Here is a 20,127-nt window from a genome sequence, read left to right on the forward strand (position 1 = left end):
GCTCAGAGATACTGGTGTTTTCATGAGCTCTGGAAAAGATTCACTAGAGTGAGGGACACTAACACAAGTCAGAAAAGGTACTTATTTGTTTATTTTTTCTTCTCATAAAATAAAAATACAAACCAAAAAAGTAGTGCTTCTATCACCGTAAAAGAAATGAAAATCTTGTTTACAGCTTCGATGATCATTAAAAACGTATTAAGACAGAAACATTAAGAAACCATTCTTGAGTGTCAAATAAAGTAGTTAATTAAAAGAGCTCAGTGAGGATCTTCCCCAGCACTGGCCGAACACAGTGTTTCACACAGCATACATACATCAGCAGGACATTATTGCTAAAAACCTCTCATTCCCTCACCATTAAAATATCTTCTTTTGCTATGTAAAAGATGTGAAAGAAATATAAATATTTATATAGTGTGCAAACATCAAGTGACTTTGAGAACATCTAAAGTGTTGAACTGAAAACCCAGGCAAAGATATAAAACAAAACAGAAGTAATAAACTGAAAAAAGATCTAATGAACAATACATTATGTTAATATCGGCTGACCTACTGTCTGTACCAACTTCTGTACCGAGAAGTTCCAACATTTGTGATATGTTTTGTCCAAGAGGCTGAATTTTGAGTACCACATAATTGTCAGATGAAGACCCTTTTCCATTTTTGGAATGTTTTGAGTGCCATTTGACTGAATAAAATAAAAGTAAGAAGCTTACAGCTTAATATAACAATGCTGAATCCTTCCAAATGTTGAGAAGCGAGACTTACAGCCTACAAATGATTGCTGAAACCACAGTTATGGCGTAAGAATCCAAGATGGGAAAATAGAAAATCAAAGTGCCTCTAAAGATTGATTTCACACAGGTTAATTTGTGCTAGGCACTATAATGTAAATCTAAATAAAGTAATCAATTCTCAATCGTCACTGAAATACAGGTGCTTTTATCTCTTATCCTTTTTCTTTCTTTCTATTTTTTTATTTTTTTTTTTTCTATTTTTTGTTGATCTCAGATATCATGTTGCTCTGACATACACATCACACAACATCTGATCCAGTGTCTACACAAACATGCAACCAGTGAGGAGGACCGTTTTCTCTCGGCGATGACTTTCGTGCTTCTGTTCCTTAATGTTTCAAACATTCCAAAAAAGGACCAGAGAAAGAATGGTATGCAACATAAAGATGCGCTTATGATCCGTTCGACTTCGTACTTCCAACCTCAAAGCTATAAAACAAACTCAACTAAACTTTGAGATACAGTACTTTGGATAAATGTACAGTATATGGATCTTGTTGACAATATACAAATGAGCACCAGTGTTAGTAGTTTCTTTTAAGCATGTTGATCTCTTTTGAGAAATCGGACAAAACGGGCATCACAGATATTTGTGAAACTGGCAGAAGTGTTCGCCAATATTTTAATGTGAAACATCAAGAGACTAAAGCTTGGTTTTAGCCTGAGTGCTTGCTAATGTTATCCCCACATTTGTTATCTTTTAAATATAGTCCAATTCTTTACAATCATGCAACTGACTAAAATTAATTGGAAACGGAAAGAAAAGTCAATCAAAACCAATGGGAAACCAGGGACAGGAAGGTAAAGGGGATGACCCTAAAAAAAAAACTGGATTTACCAGAGGCCACAAATAAGGTCTAAAAGTTCAAGTTCAAGTTAATCAGCCCCCTCTTCTGGGAACTGTGTGCCACTGCAGGTGATACTGCACCTCCATGAGCCATGTGCAGAGAGCCAGCGCTCTTCCTACGGGACAGTCCCATGTCTCCAAGCTCACTCCTCAAGAGTCTCTAATATTTTTAAAATCTTTTTCAGACCAAAGTGTCAATGTACTGTGCGCTCACAGACGCAATTCTGACAGGAAAAAGGCTCCACTGTGTTGGGTCTGTAGGAGCTTCACCAGTTCATCAAAGAGTTCCTGTTCAGCGTCATGAAGAACACTTGACTGCTGCCTCCTGATCGGACCGAGGCAAAGAACACCTGCAGGAAAACAAAAAAAGAAGAGAAAAATGTAAGCTTGTCCAAAATGGTCTAAGCTATTTTACAGTCATGGCCAAAAATATGGCACCCTTAGTATATATGATCAAAGGCGGCTGTGAAAATTAATCTGCATTGTTAATCCTTTTGATCTTTTATTTAAATAATTCACAAAAATCTAACCTTTCATTTGATAAGAATTTAAAATGGGGGGGGGGGATATCATTATGAAATAAATGTTTTTCTCAAATACACATTGGACACAATTAACAGCACCCTTTTATTCAATACTTTCTGAAACCTCCATTTGCCAGTTTAACAGCTCTAAATTTTCTCCAATAATGCCTGATGAGGTTAGAGAACACCTGACAAGAGATCAGAGACCATCCCTTCATCCAGAATCAATCCTTTAGATTCCCAGCTCCATGTTGGTGCTTCTTCTCTTCAGTTCACCCCACTCATTTTCTACAGGGTTCAGGTCAGAGGACTGGAATGGCCAGCAGAAGCTTGGTTGTGTGCTCAGTGACCCATGTTTGTGTTGTTTTTGAGGTTTGTGTTTGGATTATTGTCCGGTTGGAAGGTCCAAACATGGCCCATTATAAGATTTCTAACAGAGTCAGTCACTTATTGATTTTTTATCTGTTGGTATTTGATAGAATCCATGATGCCATGTGTCTAAACAAGATGTCCAGGACCTCCAGCAGAAATATAGGCCCACAACATCAAAAATATAGCAGTATATTTCATTGTACACATGAGGTACTTTTTATCCCTGTGTTCACCAAACCCATCTTGAGTGTTTGCTGCTAAAAAGCTCATTTTTTAGTTTCATCTGACCATAGAAGCTAGTGCCATTTGAAGTTCCAGTCGTGTCTGATAACTGAATATGCTGGAGTTTGTTTTTGGATGAGCTAGGATAATTTTTCCCTAAAACCCTCCCAAACAACATGTGGTGATGTAGGTGCTGTTTGACAATTTTTTTTTAAGGTTTTCTGACCCCGAGACTCAACTATTTTCTGCAATTCTCCAGCTGTGATCCTTGGAGAGTCTTTAGCCATTCAAACTCTCCTTCTCACCCTGCATTTGGACAATATAGACACACGTCCTCTTCCAGGCAGTTTCGTAACATTTTATGTTGATTGAAAATTCTTAATTATTGCCCTGATGGTGGAAATGGGAATTTTCACTGTTCTAGCTCTTTTCTTAAAGCCACTTCACTAATTTGTGAAGCTCAATTATCTTTTTCTGCACATCAGAAATATATTCTTTGGTTTTTCTCATTGTGATGGATGATTAAGGGAATTTGGGCTTTGTTTTCCCTCATATTTATATTTCTGTGAATCAGGAAGCCATGGCTAGATAATTTCAGTTCATAATCACCCTGGAGTGCATATTCAAAATTGTGAATATGAATGGGAATACACTTCAGAGATATTTTACTCATAAGAAATTCTAGGGGTGCCAATAATTGTGTCCAACATGTATTTGAGAAAAACATTTATTTCATAATGATATTTTCCCCCCATTTTAAATTCTTATCCAATTAAAGGTTAGATTTTTGTGAATTTTTTTAATAAAAGATCAAAAGGACTAACAATGCAGATTAATTTTCACAGCCTTCTTTGATCATATTTACCAAGGTTGCCGATATTTTTGGCCATGACTGTAGATGAACAATGACATTGGTGATGATCTACAACATTATAAGTCTAACCTTGTCATTCCTCTCACAGAGGAACTTAAGTCTTTGAGCTCGCTTGTGCATGAAAACACCATCCAGGTGGCCCGTTTCAACAGAGCGGATCTCAATGGCTTTCTCTCCCCATCCCATGATCTGGTTGGAGTGGATATAAGCTGCAAAACAGAACATCTTGTTGAGTTCTCATGCATAAACAATCTTTATACCAAAAACAAAAGTACAGTACCATAGTTCTCTCAAAAATGTGAACAACTTTCATTTTACTTTTGAAAATTACACTCTGCTTCTAAAAATCCCTGTTGGCCAAGGTAATATCTGTGATATTTCGCTCATTTCTTGTGGACAAAATTTTTTAAAGAAATAGATGAATAATAAATTAAAAATTGAAAACACAAAAGTAGTTATTTATGCAGAATGTCCATATAATATGTTCCATATAATGACAGTGGTATATTTACTGAAATAATGACTTCTTAAAGGGATAGTTTACCTAAAAATGAAAATTCTGTCATTAATTACTCACCCTCATGTCGTTCCAAACCCGTAAGTCCTTTGTTCATCTTCTGAAAAAAAATTACAATATTTTTGATGAATTCCGAGAGCAAATTAAAGTTGAACTACTGATGTCACATGGACTATTTTAACGATGTCCTTACTGCCTTTCTGGGCCTTGAACTTGGTAGTTGCATTGCTGTCTATGCAGGGTCACAAAGCTCTCAGATTTCATCAAAAATACTTTAATTTATGTTCTGTAAATGAACGAATGTCTTACGGGTTTGGAATGACATGAGGGTGAGTAATTAATGAAAGAATTTTCATTTTTGGGTGAACTATCCCAATTAAACCTCAGTCTGTTCCTCATCAGAATAATTGGGATACAGCAAACAAGCCTTATGAATGACTTCTATTATTTGTTTTATGCTTTTTTTGTCTTGATAGTTACTGGTCCCTATCTACTTTCATTTTATTAAACAGAACAGCTTAGACATTGTTAAATATTATCGCACAGCTCTATATATATAGTCAGATAAATAAGCATCCAACATTATTCGCATACATACAGTACACACACGTACAGTGATATTTAATATGTAGCAAATCTCAACTTCTTGATATTTTAACCAAATTTAAACAATTATTAGCTCTAATTTGCTAAATGTGACCATAAGGGATGAAGACATTAAACTATTATAAACATTAACATCATAATTTTCTGTAAAGCTACTTGGAAACAAATGTATATTGTAAAAAATAAACACTTATGAAAATAATAAAAATATTGACTTGACTAAACATTTCCTTTGGTGTGGAAAAGAAGAAAACAAGTTTGGCACAACATGAGGGGCGAGTACATGACATAACTATCATAACTGCCCAGGAGTAAAATCTAGTATGTATTAGTAAGTATTTGCTTACACAACTTGATTGTGTCTTGTTTTGAAAGGGTAGATGCATCTTTTTGTATGATCTCTGAATGCCTGCCTTGACGTCTTTTCATAAGCCAGGCTGAAGATTAGCAAGCATTGCATAAAAATCGCCCCATAAAATGAATAATTCTGTATGCAAGCACTACTAATAATCATAAGAGCCTGCCAAACATAAGGAGCTCTGCCCAAACACTCACCCATTTAAATTATTATATATGATAAAGCGTGCCAAAAGCCAAATGTGTTACTCAGACCAGCCCTCACACACACATAAACACATTCATACTTCTCAAAACACAGAAGTTGAAGCCAAGTTCGAATGCTTTTGAACTCTGGGTGAACTACATTTATCTCCTCCCACAAAGCAGAGGATGTGTGGCAGCCCTTTGTTGTTTTCATGCACTTCTGTTGGCCTCGCATCCCTCAAGCTCTACCCATGTGCTGGCAGCTAACACAAACAGACACTGTTGTGGAGGCCAATCGGAAATCAGTGCCACTGTGAAACCATGCTAATATTAGTCAATACAGCAAAATATGCTGTTTTTTTACACATCCACTAAAGATAAATATTTGATAACTAGAATAGAAGTCATTCTCTGGTCACAGCTGGGAAGGGTATTGAAACACAGACTCACCAACAGAGGTGGGCATCTCTCCCCACTGCAAGACCACGTCCTTGGTGATTCTGCCGTAGGTGTTGACATAAACACCCTCATCTTCATAACACAGCAGCATCTCCATGCCATCAGTCTTAGGAAGCACCACGATGGCATGAGGAGTCACACTGCTCTGGATCTAAGAGAGTGAAGAAGAAGGGGTGCTTAAGGAGACCATTAGATGACCGCATTCCATTTACATTTATTCATTCAAGGAATCATTCTTTATGAAAGGGAATCTATGGAATTATAGTATTTTGGTAACACTTTAACATAGCACCAATTCTCACTATTAACTAGTTGCTTATTAGCATGCATATTGGCTGTTTATTAATACTTATAAAGCACGTATTCTGCATAACCATATTCCACATCCCTAATCCTACCCAATACCTAAACTATTAGTAAGCAGCAAATTAGGAGTTTTGTGAGGCAAAAGTCGTAGTTAATGGTTTGTTAATAGTGAGAATTGGACCTTAAAATAAAGTGTGACTAGTATTTCATACAAAAAGCTTGCTAAAGTGCACTAATAATTGCATTTTGGTGGCCGTGATTTACCATGTTGTATATATTATCCTTGCATATATTTATTATTATTATATAACATTTCAATTTACATTATATAACATAACTCATATCTATCTATCTATCTATCTATCTATCTATCTGAGACTCCAAGTAGGTTGTAGTTTTGGAAAATGGTGGCACTTGAGACCGAAGGTTTTCTTATTTAATTCTTGGTTTAACACCTTCTTCACATTAATTCAAAATTTACAGTAGTTATAAAGACTGATGTGGTATGGAATTGGTCAAATGTGCTTGAAAAAAATATTATCAGAATATCGACTTGAGTGTGTGTGTATATACATACAGCCATTATCTGAACATAGTATGTGTAGTATAGGAACAGAAATCAAGCTTCTGCCTTCCTCAAAGCTCCTGAAATCATCCTTACACTTTTCACACTATCAAGTGCCGTGAAGGGAACGTAACGTGTGGAGGCACATGTTATTTCACTAAGATTAGATTACAACCCCCAAGAGCAACACTGCCAAGGGAACCCCTCAACCAATCAAGACGATGTTGCTCATGAACGGCTCCCTTACCCAGAAGCACAAATAAATTGTGTTTTTACAGACACCAAACCACAGCGTAGAACCACAGATTAAAACCAAAGGTCTGCACTGTTGCATTCCGATTTAATTTGTGGTTATACAGAGATTTGTATTGCAAATTTATTAGCAGCAAAAATGGATCCAGCATTTCTATGAGGTTAATTTAAAAATGCATCACTTACATGCGATGGTATGTAGACATCATAAGGGTTTCCAGAGTCCACATCGATGACGTGAAAGCCCACACTAGAGCCATATATGACCTTTAACCTCTGGCCCTCTTCTACAGTCAGGTCCACCAGCTGAGGCCTGTGCTGCAGCTCTGTGAATGACTGCCAGAAACAAAGAGATACAGATACAGAAATGGATGCCGAGTCTAGGGAACTGGTTAAACAGGCAGTTAATGCATGCAAACCTTTAAGGCATTTTCTTTCATTGACAAATTATATTATTGCATGTTAGTTAAATAAGCAAGAAAGTTATACAGAGAGCATTTTAAAGATGAAGAAATATTGTTACACCATCATACCTTGAAAGCCATGAATTTATGGTACGGCTTGGGGGCCCATGCATAAATCTCTACAGAGCTCTTCAGTGCGATCACCAGGAATTTGATTCTCTCGTATTTCACTGAAAACAAAGTCAATTGTGCTTTCAGTTACCTGCAGCTCACAGTGGCAGTCTGTCATATTATATCGATTAGCATCAGAGATCTCGATTAGCCTACTCAACCGCCTCTGTCTTAACAGCCTTCACTCTAACAGGAAAGCCTTCATCTTTCAACCCCAATATCTTGGACTTTGCTTCATTCTGCACGCTCAGAAAATGCAGCTAATATATATGCTGCTAATATTTATATTAATATGTAATCTTACTAATAAAATAGAATATAAATAATACAAAACAATTGTATTCCATGAAGCTGCTGCTATTTATTATATTCTTAATGTTGTTAATAAAATATAAATAATACAATAAAGAAACATTTGATATTATTTTAATTTTGTTGATAATATAAAGAGAACCTTTACTCGTTATTACTGCATTTAATATTTTAAATACTTTATGCCACAGAGTTAATGTAATTTATACTTAAGGCAAGAGTTTTATTTGGATATTAGTCGCCACCGTACAAGATGTTGGTATCCAACTTGGTATTAAGTACTGTGAAATTTCACTGGCATTGATATCGATACGTTTGTGACAACTCTAGCAGAGATGGATGACTTACCAACTTTATAGTGAATACAGCCTTCCAGATCCCCAACAGTGATCCAGCCCTGTTTCTTCTCTACCTCCGGATCGTTGTGCAGTATCCTGTTTCTCAGCCATGACAAGTAGTAGACACGTAGCTTGTTTTTCTTCCCTGTAAACATCAATGACAAGGTTGACATTTTAATAAAACACGACATGTATCCCCAAAAGACACAAAGAGCTGCCACCAGGCTTGGTTCAACACTTTGTTTTAGTGTATACTTAAAAATGTGGACGTAAATTCCATCTGACTGCAAATGTCAACTTTGATGCCCTTGTCTAGTTCTTTTTTTAGTGGGACAAACCTGATATGGTGACCAGGACATTTAGACCCTCTAGCACCTCCATCTGTTGGAAGCGGCGACGAGTGATGAGGTTATACACCTTGCCCTGACCGCTGCGGTCCAGCAGCATTAGACCGTTCTCAGTGCCCACCAAGAGGTTCACACCTGAACAGGACACACAAGCCTTGTCAGAATTGGATTCTGACTCAATGTATGTGAGAAAAGGAATTAAATACCAAAAAGGCAAATATCAGAGAGAGGGTGATTTACCCCATAGTGCAGCACACAGGATCTCTGAGTTGAAGCGCTTCTTGTACTTGCGGATCTCTGGTGTGTCGCTGTGAGGTCTGATGTTGGTGGGGTTGACATTGACCACAGAGATCTTGCGAGCCTCGTTCAGTTTGGCCTGTTCCTGATGCAACAGCTCATTGGCAAACAAAGCTGCAGAGGTGAGAAGACAAGAAAACACATTAAATGATACGAAAGAGGAAACATTTCATTCATAAACTGATGTTTGGACAAGAATCAAACCCGGCAGGAATCATTCAGTGCCTAGAATAAGCCTATTCTAAAACCCATTTTATCCAAAATGTCATATCTAAATTGCTTTCCATAAATGTTCTTCCTTTTAGTGTTGCAGACTGTGATAACGAGATGTGTTTGTTTGTGATTTGTATATTTACCGGCCGCTGAGCTCTCATCGTTGTCATCTGTGGGGGAGGTCTGATACACACGTGGGTCCATAAAAGGAGTGAAAGAAGTTTTCGAACCACCTCCATGACCAAACTACATATAACAAATGAACCGTATCAGCTCCAGTAAAATGATTTAATAGCAGGCATTCAGAGAAAAACCGTCTGCAGTTGGGGCTAAAAATACAACAGAAGTACAGTTCCTGCTGTTTAGATAATAGATGGTTCAGAAAAAAATTTGTTCTATAACACAGCAGGAAATTTTTGTCTTTCGCTTGTGAGTCAGTAAATAATGTCTGTGACAGAGTTATGAAAATATTAAGAGTCATTAGGATAACAAAATGCTTTCCCCATATTTTCAGACTCTTTAGTCTCATTTTAATTCAAGTTACAGTGAAGAGAGGAGAGCAAATTAAAGGGAGAGGAGGGTAGGACAAGATTGGGATATTTAAAATTGCTTTGCCTGGCTAAATATATCAGATGTGTGTCCCTTTTAAATGTTATGTACCTCATCCATAGAGTCCAGGTCCTGGGAATTGAGGCCTGTTGGAGTTCCTGATGGGGAGTGGCTTTGCTGCACCAGGTCTGGTAGGTTCCCGTGGGCTGCGAAACCATTGCTCTCGCCGTGGCCCAAGCGTTGCCTCTCACTGGTCTATAGAGAACATCAAACGTAAGTCAAAAATGTGTGAAACATTTGAGAAGTGAGAGATTATAGCTAAATAATATCTAATGTGGCTGGCATTGTCATCTCACCTCTCTCATTCTTAGGGTGCCATCCTTAGACTCATCATTGTAGGAGTCACCAAAGGACTCATCACGGCTGCTCGTGAAAGATTCATTTCCCTGAACAGAGGGCCTGAGGGAGACAAATACAGGAAACGTTGGTTTAAATTTTACAGAATCACAACATAATTTTATTTCTTTTTTTTTGTTAACAACTGTTTATTAAGTTTTGTTTTGTGGAACTAGAATTTTATTTCTGTGTTAATTTTATTAATAGGATAAAGGGTGTAGAAGGGGATCAAAACAGTTGCAAGCCAGACTTGAACATGAACTGCCCCCATAAGCACCTGACTCATCATGTAAGAGCATGTGCCCTGATTGCTAAGGCACAGCTCTGACATAAAATGTATTTTGAGGAACAAGAGAGAAATAAAGTTTTACGCTTACATGATCCTGGGGAAGTCACTGACTGACACCGTGCCATCATGCCCCACAGTACCATCCTCATCCTCGCTGCTCTCAGAGTCCTCACTGGAGGAGGAGTAGTCGGTCAGTTTAAGGGGTGGCCGGTTGATCTCATCTATTCTCAACTCCCTCAATTCTTTAGCCAGGGCAGTCAGATCCTGAAGAAAGAGAGAGATAACTAACTAGAACAGTAACAGCCTTTGCGGTTGCTGGCCCTGGGCTGTGGAACAGCCTTCCAGCCTATATCAGATCAGCACAGTCTTGAACTGTTTTTAAATAATCTCTTAAAACCTATTTCTTTTCTTTGGCTTTTAATTCACTGTGAGTTTATGGTATGAAACTGTGAGTTGTCCTGTGTTCTATGAATTTGTTTGTTCAGCACTTTGGTCAGCCGTGCTTGCTGTTATTAAATGTGCTATGTAAATAAAACAAACTTGAACTTGAACTAGTAACACTTCAGTAGCTGACAATAGCTCAGTTGCTGATTTTTTTCAGTGTTACATTACTGTTATTTTTCCTCGAACCATCAGGATTCGCTAAAATGAATTTTATGATTATTACAATGAAACACTAGTCGGTGCCAATAGCCTCATGGGCAGTGAGCCGACATAAAGCCCAAGTTCGAGTCCTGGCTAGCAGACCTTTCCCGATCTGATCTGAATCATTCCATTTGATGGTTCAAGAAAATGAACTGGTTCAAAAATGTTTCACGGATTCATCCGAGTTTGCAGAATTCCTATAGCTTTACTGAGATTTAAAGGTTTTATAAATGTGCTATAAAGCTCCAAATTTAAAGTAGCTGTCCCAACACTGGTGATTAAAGTCATTAAAATGTAAAGTTGATTCTTACTCAACACAGCAGGTGCACAATCCTTATTACAGGTTTGCTCAAGTAGAAGATGATTCAGTTGTAAAATTCTCACATATTCAGATACTTTTTCTCCCACAAAGAAAACTTCTCAATGATCTGCTGAGTACTTTGGAGGTCTCATGCAGAGGTCATCTGTTATCAGTTAGCATTCGACCTGTAGTCCCAGCTTTAGGCCCAACATAAAAATGCCCCATACTGAACTTTAGTTGCTATAGAAACAACAAGGCTCCCAACAAACAGCTGGGGATATTTGCGATGGTGCGGGAGAATCTGAGCCAAGTGGGGAGAATAACACACACCCACACATAGAGTCCATTGACAAAGCCACTGACAATCCAGCTTGGTGAGAGGGTGAAAGAGGACAAGCTTTTCTCAAATCAGCGTTGCTATTGAGATTAGCAGGCAAGAATTCCCGCAGTCCTCTGCCAAGCAACCTTTAGATTGAGAGGGACTGAGAGAAAGATAGATGGTAATGTTACCAACCCTTTCCAGCCCTGATTGAGGTCCAAGTGACAATACAGATATAAAACACAGGAGAGACGTGCAGAAAGAGCTTTGGAACTGGTTAATACAGATTGTAGGTCAGCTAATTATGTAGACCGCTCTAGCCCTTTGTTCAAACATTCATCACGCCTCTAGAGAAGTTTCCTCAAGTAAGGACTTGGGTTGTCAAGCCAAAATAGCTCAGAAAAATAAACCTGCCATAAAAAACAAATGCAGTAAAATAAACGAAAAAAGATAAGGTTTGGTTTTGTAGGAATGTGGGAAAGCATGGCGCTGGCAATGCCAATGCCATGGGCGTGATTCCCTGGCAATGCATAAGCTAATAAATTGTATATCTTTTATGCATTTGGCAGGTGGTTTTATATAAATTGACTTCCATTGTATTTATGTAGATATATTTTACATAATATTTAAGTAGTTGTAGGTATAATTTTAGTTTATCTTAAATTACACTAATATAATTAATATTAATAAAATTGATAGTTATTCCAAACAAAGTCTAATTTTAAATATCAGTTTGGGCCAAGTGTGCTCAAAGTTTCAGCCAAGAATTTTCATTTCAGTGTATCACTTATCTAAAAGCTTTGGGTGTTAAAAAGTGGAAAACTGGCAGAGGGGACAGTCTGAACAATGCAACCAGTGGGACATTTGGTCTCCAACTGTAAAACAGCATCTGCGTCTGAAGGTTGTTTAGTCTATAACTGTGTTTGGAGGTCACCTCTACATCCAAAGAAAACTAAAAGCACCTTCAAGCAAATGCTAGATAAAAATGAGGTGACAAAGTAGGTTCAAATAGTAGAGTACTGTACATATCGAGACAGGAAATGAAGAATGGCTAGATAATATTTAAGGGCTATTGGGATGTATCTTACCGCAGGTCGACCAGGTTTGTTCAACTCTCTGCTTTCCTCCTGAATGGGTTTGGAAGTCTCCTGTATTGCCGCTGGAGATCCTTCTGATTTACCAGAGCCTGGAAAACAACATAACAGGTTGTAACCACATGTTTGAGATTAAAGGACATCACATGTAAAAGTTTAAGAAAAACCCATACCGATCGACACTTATTCTGATTATTGGTGAGGAGATGTAAAAGGCAACTTGTTTTCAAACAGAATGAAAACTCTGAGATTGCTGGCATTATTGTAAACAAAAATACACAAAAGGTGGACCCTACCTATCTTTACAGCACCTAGAAATACACCTACTAGATTGGACTAAAAATTCAATTCAATGTCATACTAATACATCCACTTCACTCTCTGGAGGACGAGCGCAGTACTGCACATCTGACATGGTGAACAGAGTGGAACTGCCCAGCAAAAACAACCAGAATGAAGTCTGAACGAGTGCCACGTCTGCACCAGTCACTCAACACAACATGAACACCCACACTGGGTAACAAAATGTTTGCTCATGGAGACCCATGTTTAAATCAGGCCTGATCCTTTCTATCCCCCAATTACCTGTCTGCCTCTACTGTCCTGTAAATAAAAGTTAGAAAACCCCTTTCTTTTTGATGGTGTTGTGCAGTGGTTAAACCTCAAGGCTGCTTTCCAGAGGGTTTCGGGTTTGATCCCACAAAACATGAATTAATCACCATGTAACTTACTCCAGAGGGATTGTCCCAATAAAAACATTGTGGCATCAATGTTGTGTGAGATGTTCATTTAAAAGATTTCTGGAATTCTAGAATTGTTTTGTCCTCATTACAGAAACTCAAGATGACTCAAGACAGCATTCTCACCTTTCGGCTGGTTCCTCTCACTGGATCCAGGCTGAGAGCCGCCCTGAGAGCTGGGTGTGCTGGAGCTGGATGAGCTGTTAAAGCTGGTTCTCTGCAGAGCCACTTCCAGGGACAACTCTGTCCTCCTCAGGTCTGGATTACTGCAGAGTTCAAGATACAGTCAGTGCTTCAATATACCAACATAGAGCAACGCCTCCAGCATATGATCTGACCGAGAGCTGTGTTGAGCTGACCTGGTGCAGATAAGCTGGGAGGCCGCTCGCCCCCCTCCACCGGACTCTCCGTTCCCAGGAGAGTTCTTCTTCACCAGAGCAGGGGAGATAGAAGTGGTCCGCTCAGGCACCTGGGTAGTACTACACAACTTTAATCAAACACACAAATGACCAAACATCAGAGACGAGGGATCATAGCGTGAGCACAACAATCAGTTCTATTGAATAACAAAGACAGACTGCATATTTTATTCATAGTCTTTGAATCATTTATTAAATTAAACATTCAAACTACCATGCAGAATTTTGAGGTCAGTAAGATTTTTTTTTTTTCTTTTGAAAAAGTAATACTTTTGTTCAGAAAGGACACACTTCTTCATCAGAGCAATAAATTACATTTTAAAATAATAGAAACCAATATATTTGAAATTGCAATAATATTTTACATTACTGTTATTACTGTAATTTTTAAATGAAACAAATGCAGCCTTGGTGAGCATAAGAGACGTCTTTCAAAAACATTTTTTTAAAAATCATACCGACCCCAAACTTTTGAAATGTATTTGTCAAAAACATTATCAAATGATCTCACTTGAAAATAGGAAAAAGTAAAGCTCATCTTTAAAGTTCGTTACTGTATAATTCTGACCTTGGGAGGAACGTCTTCTTCCATTAGCCAGGGGGAACTGCGGTCAGGCTTTTCCTCGCGGCTGGCCATGCGAGGAGCCGGAGGGGGCATCTCTGAAGTTGGGTCAGAGTTCTGCCGTGACATCTCTGGCCGATGGGACACCAGGCTCTCCTGGAAGGCTGAAACGCCCTTGGCAGATTGATCATGCAAAGACTGAGAGACTGACAGAGAGGAGCTATGGGATCTCACTGGAACCAAATGAGCCATCTAAGAAGAGGAAGAAAGAATTAAGTGCTTAGATCAGGATTCTGACACTTTTTCACCAATGAATTGTCATGACCTTTCCAGTAATCTGTGAATACAGGATAAGGATGTTTTAGAAATGAGTTTCTAAGGAATTATTATTTGCTGGGTGGATCCATGTGTTCCATGTGTACCTATGAATAAGAACCTTTATTTATACTTATTAGATGTCTCCAATAACACACCTAAAGGCCAGAATCATGTTTCACACTGGCATATGAGGATGTTTTATGATAAATTAATTTGGGATGCACAATATTAAATTCTGTATAATAAGCCAACAATTATTTATTCAGTAGCTTTATCAACAAATGTCTGATATTAAAATTCAATCTTTTTAAATGCTGCAAGTGAATTTATGCATCACAAGATTTGGAAAAAAAAAGGATATTCTTTTTAGAGTCTTTTTATCTTTTACTAAAGGTAACAAAAAAAATAACTTTACTAAAAATAAATAAATAAATAAAAATCTGATACAGTACTGATATACTGAGCATTAAGAATTAATGCTTTGAACAAAAAACTAAATATACCTGAGGCTCCACAGGGCGGTGCATTGGAGGGGTCCGTGCCGGCTGCATACCCCCACTGCTAAAGGACTCGGAGCGTGGCGGAAGGGAAGGGTCGGAGATACGGTTAGCCACTTTATGCTGCAGGGCAGGAGAACTCTGGCGGTTCAGTTTAGAACGCTCCTCAACCTTCATGAATAATGAAAAGTCACATAAGAATTGGCCAAACAGAAAACTCAGCCACCACCAACCAAACAAGCAAAAACTAGCAAGGCCCTGCAAAATGCTCCAGAAAAGACATGTTTGGGAAATGCACCAGCAAACACTAAAGTTAATCAGTTGAAACTATCACACCACCTGAAAGAGAAAAGCAATCTATTCAGCTAGAAGCTAAACTAGCCGTTGCATGTTGATCAGGTCATTCATACAACAATCGGTTAGAGCAGACCAGCACCTTCTACAAGCAGAGAGACTGAAGACCTTTGACAGGTGAAAGGATAGAAAGTATTTCAATGGGTAAAGAATCTGCTTTGGCAATAGAAAAAGCCAATATATGAGACACTGCTTGACAACTAGATTAAAGGATTTCAGTTCCAGTCCAATCTCTAAGAAAGTCATCAAGGTAATCAGTGCAGTTTATATAAACCCATATCCATATTTATGAGATAACTAGTAGTCTTTCAGTATCTCACAACTCGAGGGCTTCTTGTTTGCACCAACAGATCTTTTCAAAGAACTAGACAGACACTGCTTAACCATCTCAGTGTCTCAGAAATGCAGATTCCTATCGTGGAAGATGATTGTCAAATTCAAAAATAAATTAGTGGTTAGTGTGGAGATATGATATGTCTAGAGTCTTAATTAAGGTTATTTAAAGGGCATTCTAAATGGCAACTATATGACCCATCATTGGTGTCTAAAAAAAAACTGGTTACATTGGCTGAGAAGCTAGTTTTGTAGCAATATGACAAAAGAAATTTGTCTGTTTTCAGTGAACATGAAACTGCTACGGGACATGATACAAGCACAGCCAATAAGAGGACATTTGTTTTTTTATATACAGTAGAGTGCTGCAGGAATGAGTTTTAAAACCTGGAAATGAGATGTTCCAGAAGTCAATGTTTTTTTTTTTTGCTTTTAAAAAAAAAAGCCAAAAACAACGTCTGTGGTCAAGTTGTTAATTTGTGAAGATTATCTTGAACAAAACATACAAAAATTAGCCACAGATCTTGTTTTCCATTTAATCATATTTCTTATTAAATCCTCTTAACTTTTCTGTTGAGGGAACCAGGGTTATGCTAACGTTCAGGTTTGCCAACAAAAATTACATCTTTCTTACAGCACTTATGTGGACTTGGAATAAAGACTAATGCTATTTTGCTCACTAGGCAATCTACTGTGGCTTTGCGCTTGTTGTGGCTAGTTAGGACATGGTGTAGAGAAACAAAATTCATGGAACTGATTCAGCTTTCCAGGAATCTGAACACTTCCCAAAACATAGAAATTCAATGGATGTTTTTTACATTAAACCTTTAGTTTTCAACATTTCCCAAAAGTGGTTTGATTTAAATGATTTGAGGAGTTTACCACATGCCACCTTGCGAGAGAAAGAGGAGCCCCAACACCAAAGGGCAAAGGGCAAAAGGATTATGAAGGCTTACACAAACACAGAGGGGATCCAGTTGGGGTGGTGGGCCATCAGAATCAGGAGGATCAGGGGCAAACTAATGACAAAGGGGCTTTTCATGATGTCACTGATGAGTAAGAGCCAGTAAAATAGGAATAGGAGGAATGGGGACACGTAGAGAACTGATAGAACAAGTGGTTAACAGGTCTACTTAATGGTCAGTTGCATAATGTCCATATATAGATTTTGGAATAGCATTCATTAACTAAAAAAAATGTGCCATTACGTGACATTTTATTTTGAGGATTAAGAGAGCAAATCAGAAACAATCTAAGAACAGCTATTTACATACATTTATCACCTATTTACAAAGATCGCAGACCACCTCAATTGACGAAGGGCTTGATCGTCATCATGTTGGTGGGGGATAACGAGCCTACGGAGGATGAATTGAGGCTGACCAAGCAGCTGCGACGAGTACCTGGGGATGGTGACCTTGAGGAGGCTGGGCTTGCTCTGGGTGTGCTTCGAGGAGAGAGCCCCATCCAGCGCAATACAGAGCGGACTGGTGAGGCCATATCAGAATTTTTATGGCATTTAGGGTTAACAATATGAAAGCCCTCGCGTTCACAAGATTTGGAGCGCCAGATGGGCTGGTTAAAACTCTGCCCAAGCAACTCCGCCGAAGCGTAAGAAGACAGGTCTAGAGCAGAGGAGCAGCGATTCACATAAAATGGATCGTGTGAACTGAACGATGCGAGAGGCACGGCCGACTCCCATTGCGGGACCATCAAGAGGTTCTTGGGCAACACTGAGTTGAACATCTCTCGAAGCGAGTGCTCCGGGGCTGACTGGGACAGCAAGCTGTCCTCATCGAAGTCCAGACGCTCCTGGTTAATGGCGATTTGTGGGAGCAACTCATGTACATCTAGTCTACGGCACGATGAAAGCTTCAAATCTGAGGCCGAGGCCAGGTTCTCTGAACTAACCGCTTTAGTGATCACTGGTTTGGCCTTGCGTCTACTGGCCATCCGTCCGGACTTTTGGAAGGCCCTACGCTGTTGCACCTCCTGGCTAATGTTGTCTCGACTCTCTTGCTGTCCTGTGACATGGAAGCTGGGCTGCTTCTGCTTCCTGTGATGTAAATGCTTGGTGAACTCTCTAATAGGGGGAAGCATTCTAGTGGGGTCTGAGGGGCTCCTGTGGGGGACGTGGCGCTGACGGGATGGGGATGAGGAGGAAGGCTTGTGTTTGATGGGTTGGATCTGTTTCAAGGGCTGGCCAGGGACCTGAAACAGTGAGTCAAGAGTTTTTTGTTAAACACAGTTAAGTTGGTTAAAAAACATCTGGGCCAAGTGCATACTACAAGACTGAAACTGAAAGCTTTTTACACTGAGGTCTCAGAAATTCTCACCAACTTCCAACATGTCCCCAAAGATATTCCAGTTCCATGTTTGTGGACAAGAATCAAGTGTAGTGTTAAAAGGTGCATTCAGTAGTTCTTTAGCTAGAGTTAGTGTTGTTTTTCTTTGTATACTTTAGTTATCAATACCACAATACTGTTAGACACTGCACTGCCATCTATCAAGTGGATCAGCATGATCATCTCTTCTGAGTTTTATGTAAATTACACCGAATTTATTATTGCGTAAACTACTTATCCCCTTGGTTTCAGAGACAAGGCTTAAGCCTAGTCATTGACTATAATGTAAGTCTGAGTTTTTCAACTGAAATAAACTTGCACTGACTGATCGTCAAATATACGAGTGCCTTTGCTTTGTCTCAAAATACACACACCAGTAATGTTTTTTTTCCAAAGGCATGTTTATAAAAATTACTCAAATGTCCTAATTGAACTATGACCTAATTCTGACCTAGGTTAAGCCCTGTCTGTGAAACAGGGACTGTAAATCTTACTAGTATCACTTACCTGTCCAACACAAAAATAACTACTACTCAAGATTTTCTCTGTCATCCAGTCTTTCCATGTTGTGAATGTCTTGCCAATATTTATGCTAGCTTTTTTCATCCATGTCAGTCTTTCTGTCTTCAGACCTTCACTTCTTTGGCCATATAGTTACTGATTCTTCTATTTTCTCCGCTGGTAAAGCATGATATGTGTGTTACATTGTCTAAGTTTTGTTCTTCACATCGCCAAACAATGCCAACGAGCATGGGGATTCTGTCTGACATTTAGTAAAACACAGCGGACCATGAGTGGGGTGAACGGCACCATACATTATTAATCTTGTTTGAAAGACAACTATTATGAGTACAGTATTCCACTCATCAGTCTTCACAAAAACACCATTTATTTCTTAAATCTGTCATATAAATATATATAATTAGCACTAAACTATTGAATGCACCTTTATGTGTGCTTTTTGAGATCTGTGATCACTAATGTATGCAACAACCTTTTGTTTTGTAGTGTGCGCTTGGCCTAGTGAAGCAAAGACAAAACCAGAACACTGTGGCGAATTTAATTCAAAATAAAGAGTCCAGATTGCTTCACAAAGACATTAAATACTGTTTCCTTCAGTTATATATAGTGTTCTAAATGGACTGTGGTGGTCATTTTGCTGGCATGCTAGGATAAAACAGGAGAGTTAATCTGCCCAGTTTCATTTTGCTGACTCGGCATCAAGTATTGTTGGACTTTCAGCAAACGTTTCCAGGCTGGTGACCCTGAAAAATGTGCTGGAAAACATTTCTGCAGCATAACACAGTGTCCTAACCAGATGTAATGTGTTTCCAGTGACAAGCAATTTGTCTGTCTGCACAGAATTTGTAACAGAGTAGGATGTGAAGCCAATCAAAAAACATTTGATGTTAAATGTACAGTTATTAGCATTAGGATTTTGGACAAATCAGATTTCACTGTGGGGCTAGAGAGTGTGCTCTGGTACTTGTTGCTTATTTTCACAGCTGGTCAGGACAAAAAAAACCCCGAAAAACTGGTTTGTTTTTCTCATCATCGCATCATCCTTGGAGTAAGGTAAAACTGCGATGCTGGAAAAAAGGACAAATTCAGTCTAATTTCAGTTTTGCCCACCTCTTTGGCCCAGGCAGATTTATCGCTTGGGTTGACTGCATCTTTGTAATGATAGAGTTGCTTCTTCTCTGCAGGTCTGGAGTCTTGTTGTTGTTGCTGCTGCTGCTGTTGTTGGAGAGAGACAAGGTAAGCCCTCTCTTGCTGGAGCTGTCTCTGCAATCTTTCTGCCTGTCTCTGTTCCTCCAGCTGTTTACGTTTATACTCCTGAAGACACAGAGATTATGATAGTTAAAAAAAATATATATTTTGTAAAACAGCAAGGGCCATGCAATTGCAAGGACTTAAACACAGTACCACAAAAGCACAATGACTGTACACTGGCACAAATACACAATCAAAACATGCACATGCTGGATCAATTATAT

General features: G+C 38.7%; 1 protein-coding gene across 1 annotated transcript in view; it reads right to left on the reverse strand.

Moving 5' to 3' along the window:
• Positions 1–71: 71 nt before the first annotated feature.
• The window catches only part of LOC306881299 (TRAF2 and NCK-interacting protein kinase-like), a 98,778-nt gene continuing 78,722 nt past the window's right edge, over positions 72–20,127 (reverse strand). Inside the window, exons 15-32 of the mRNA XM_079435316.1 lie at positions 19,763–19,966; positions 15,105–15,269; positions 14,290–14,535; positions 13,662–13,789; positions 13,429–13,568; positions 12,557–12,654; positions 10,292–10,467; positions 9,875–9,977; positions 9,630–9,773; positions 9,113–9,215; positions 8,700–8,870; positions 8,451–8,594; positions 8,123–8,257; positions 7,421–7,521; positions 7,074–7,223; positions 5,756–5,915; positions 3,709–3,848; positions 72–1,997 (exon numbers count right to left, since the gene is read on the reverse strand). Coding sequence (XP_079291442.1) covers positions 1,914–1,997; positions 3,709–3,848; positions 5,756–5,915; positions 7,074–7,223; positions 7,421–7,521; positions 8,123–8,257; positions 8,451–8,594; positions 8,700–8,870; positions 9,113–9,215; positions 9,630–9,773; positions 9,875–9,977; positions 10,292–10,467; positions 12,557–12,654; positions 13,429–13,568; positions 13,662–13,789; positions 14,290–14,535; positions 15,105–15,269; positions 19,763–19,966 — 2,592 coding nt within the window. The 3' untranslated portion in view covers positions 72–1,913. The remainder of the gene's footprint in view (positions 1,998–3,708; positions 3,849–5,755; positions 5,916–7,073; positions 7,224–7,420; positions 7,522–8,122; positions 8,258–8,450; positions 8,595–8,699; positions 8,871–9,112; positions 9,216–9,629; positions 9,774–9,874; positions 9,978–10,291; positions 10,468–12,556; positions 12,655–13,428; positions 13,569–13,661; positions 13,790–14,289; positions 14,536–15,104; positions 15,270–19,762; positions 19,967–20,127) is intronic.

This window comes from Barbus barbus (genome assembly GCF_936440315.1).
Source record: "Barbus barbus genome assembly, chromosome: 15".
NCBI classification, from domain to species: Eukaryota; Metazoa; Chordata; class Actinopteri; order Cypriniformes; family Cyprinidae; genus Barbus; species Barbus barbus.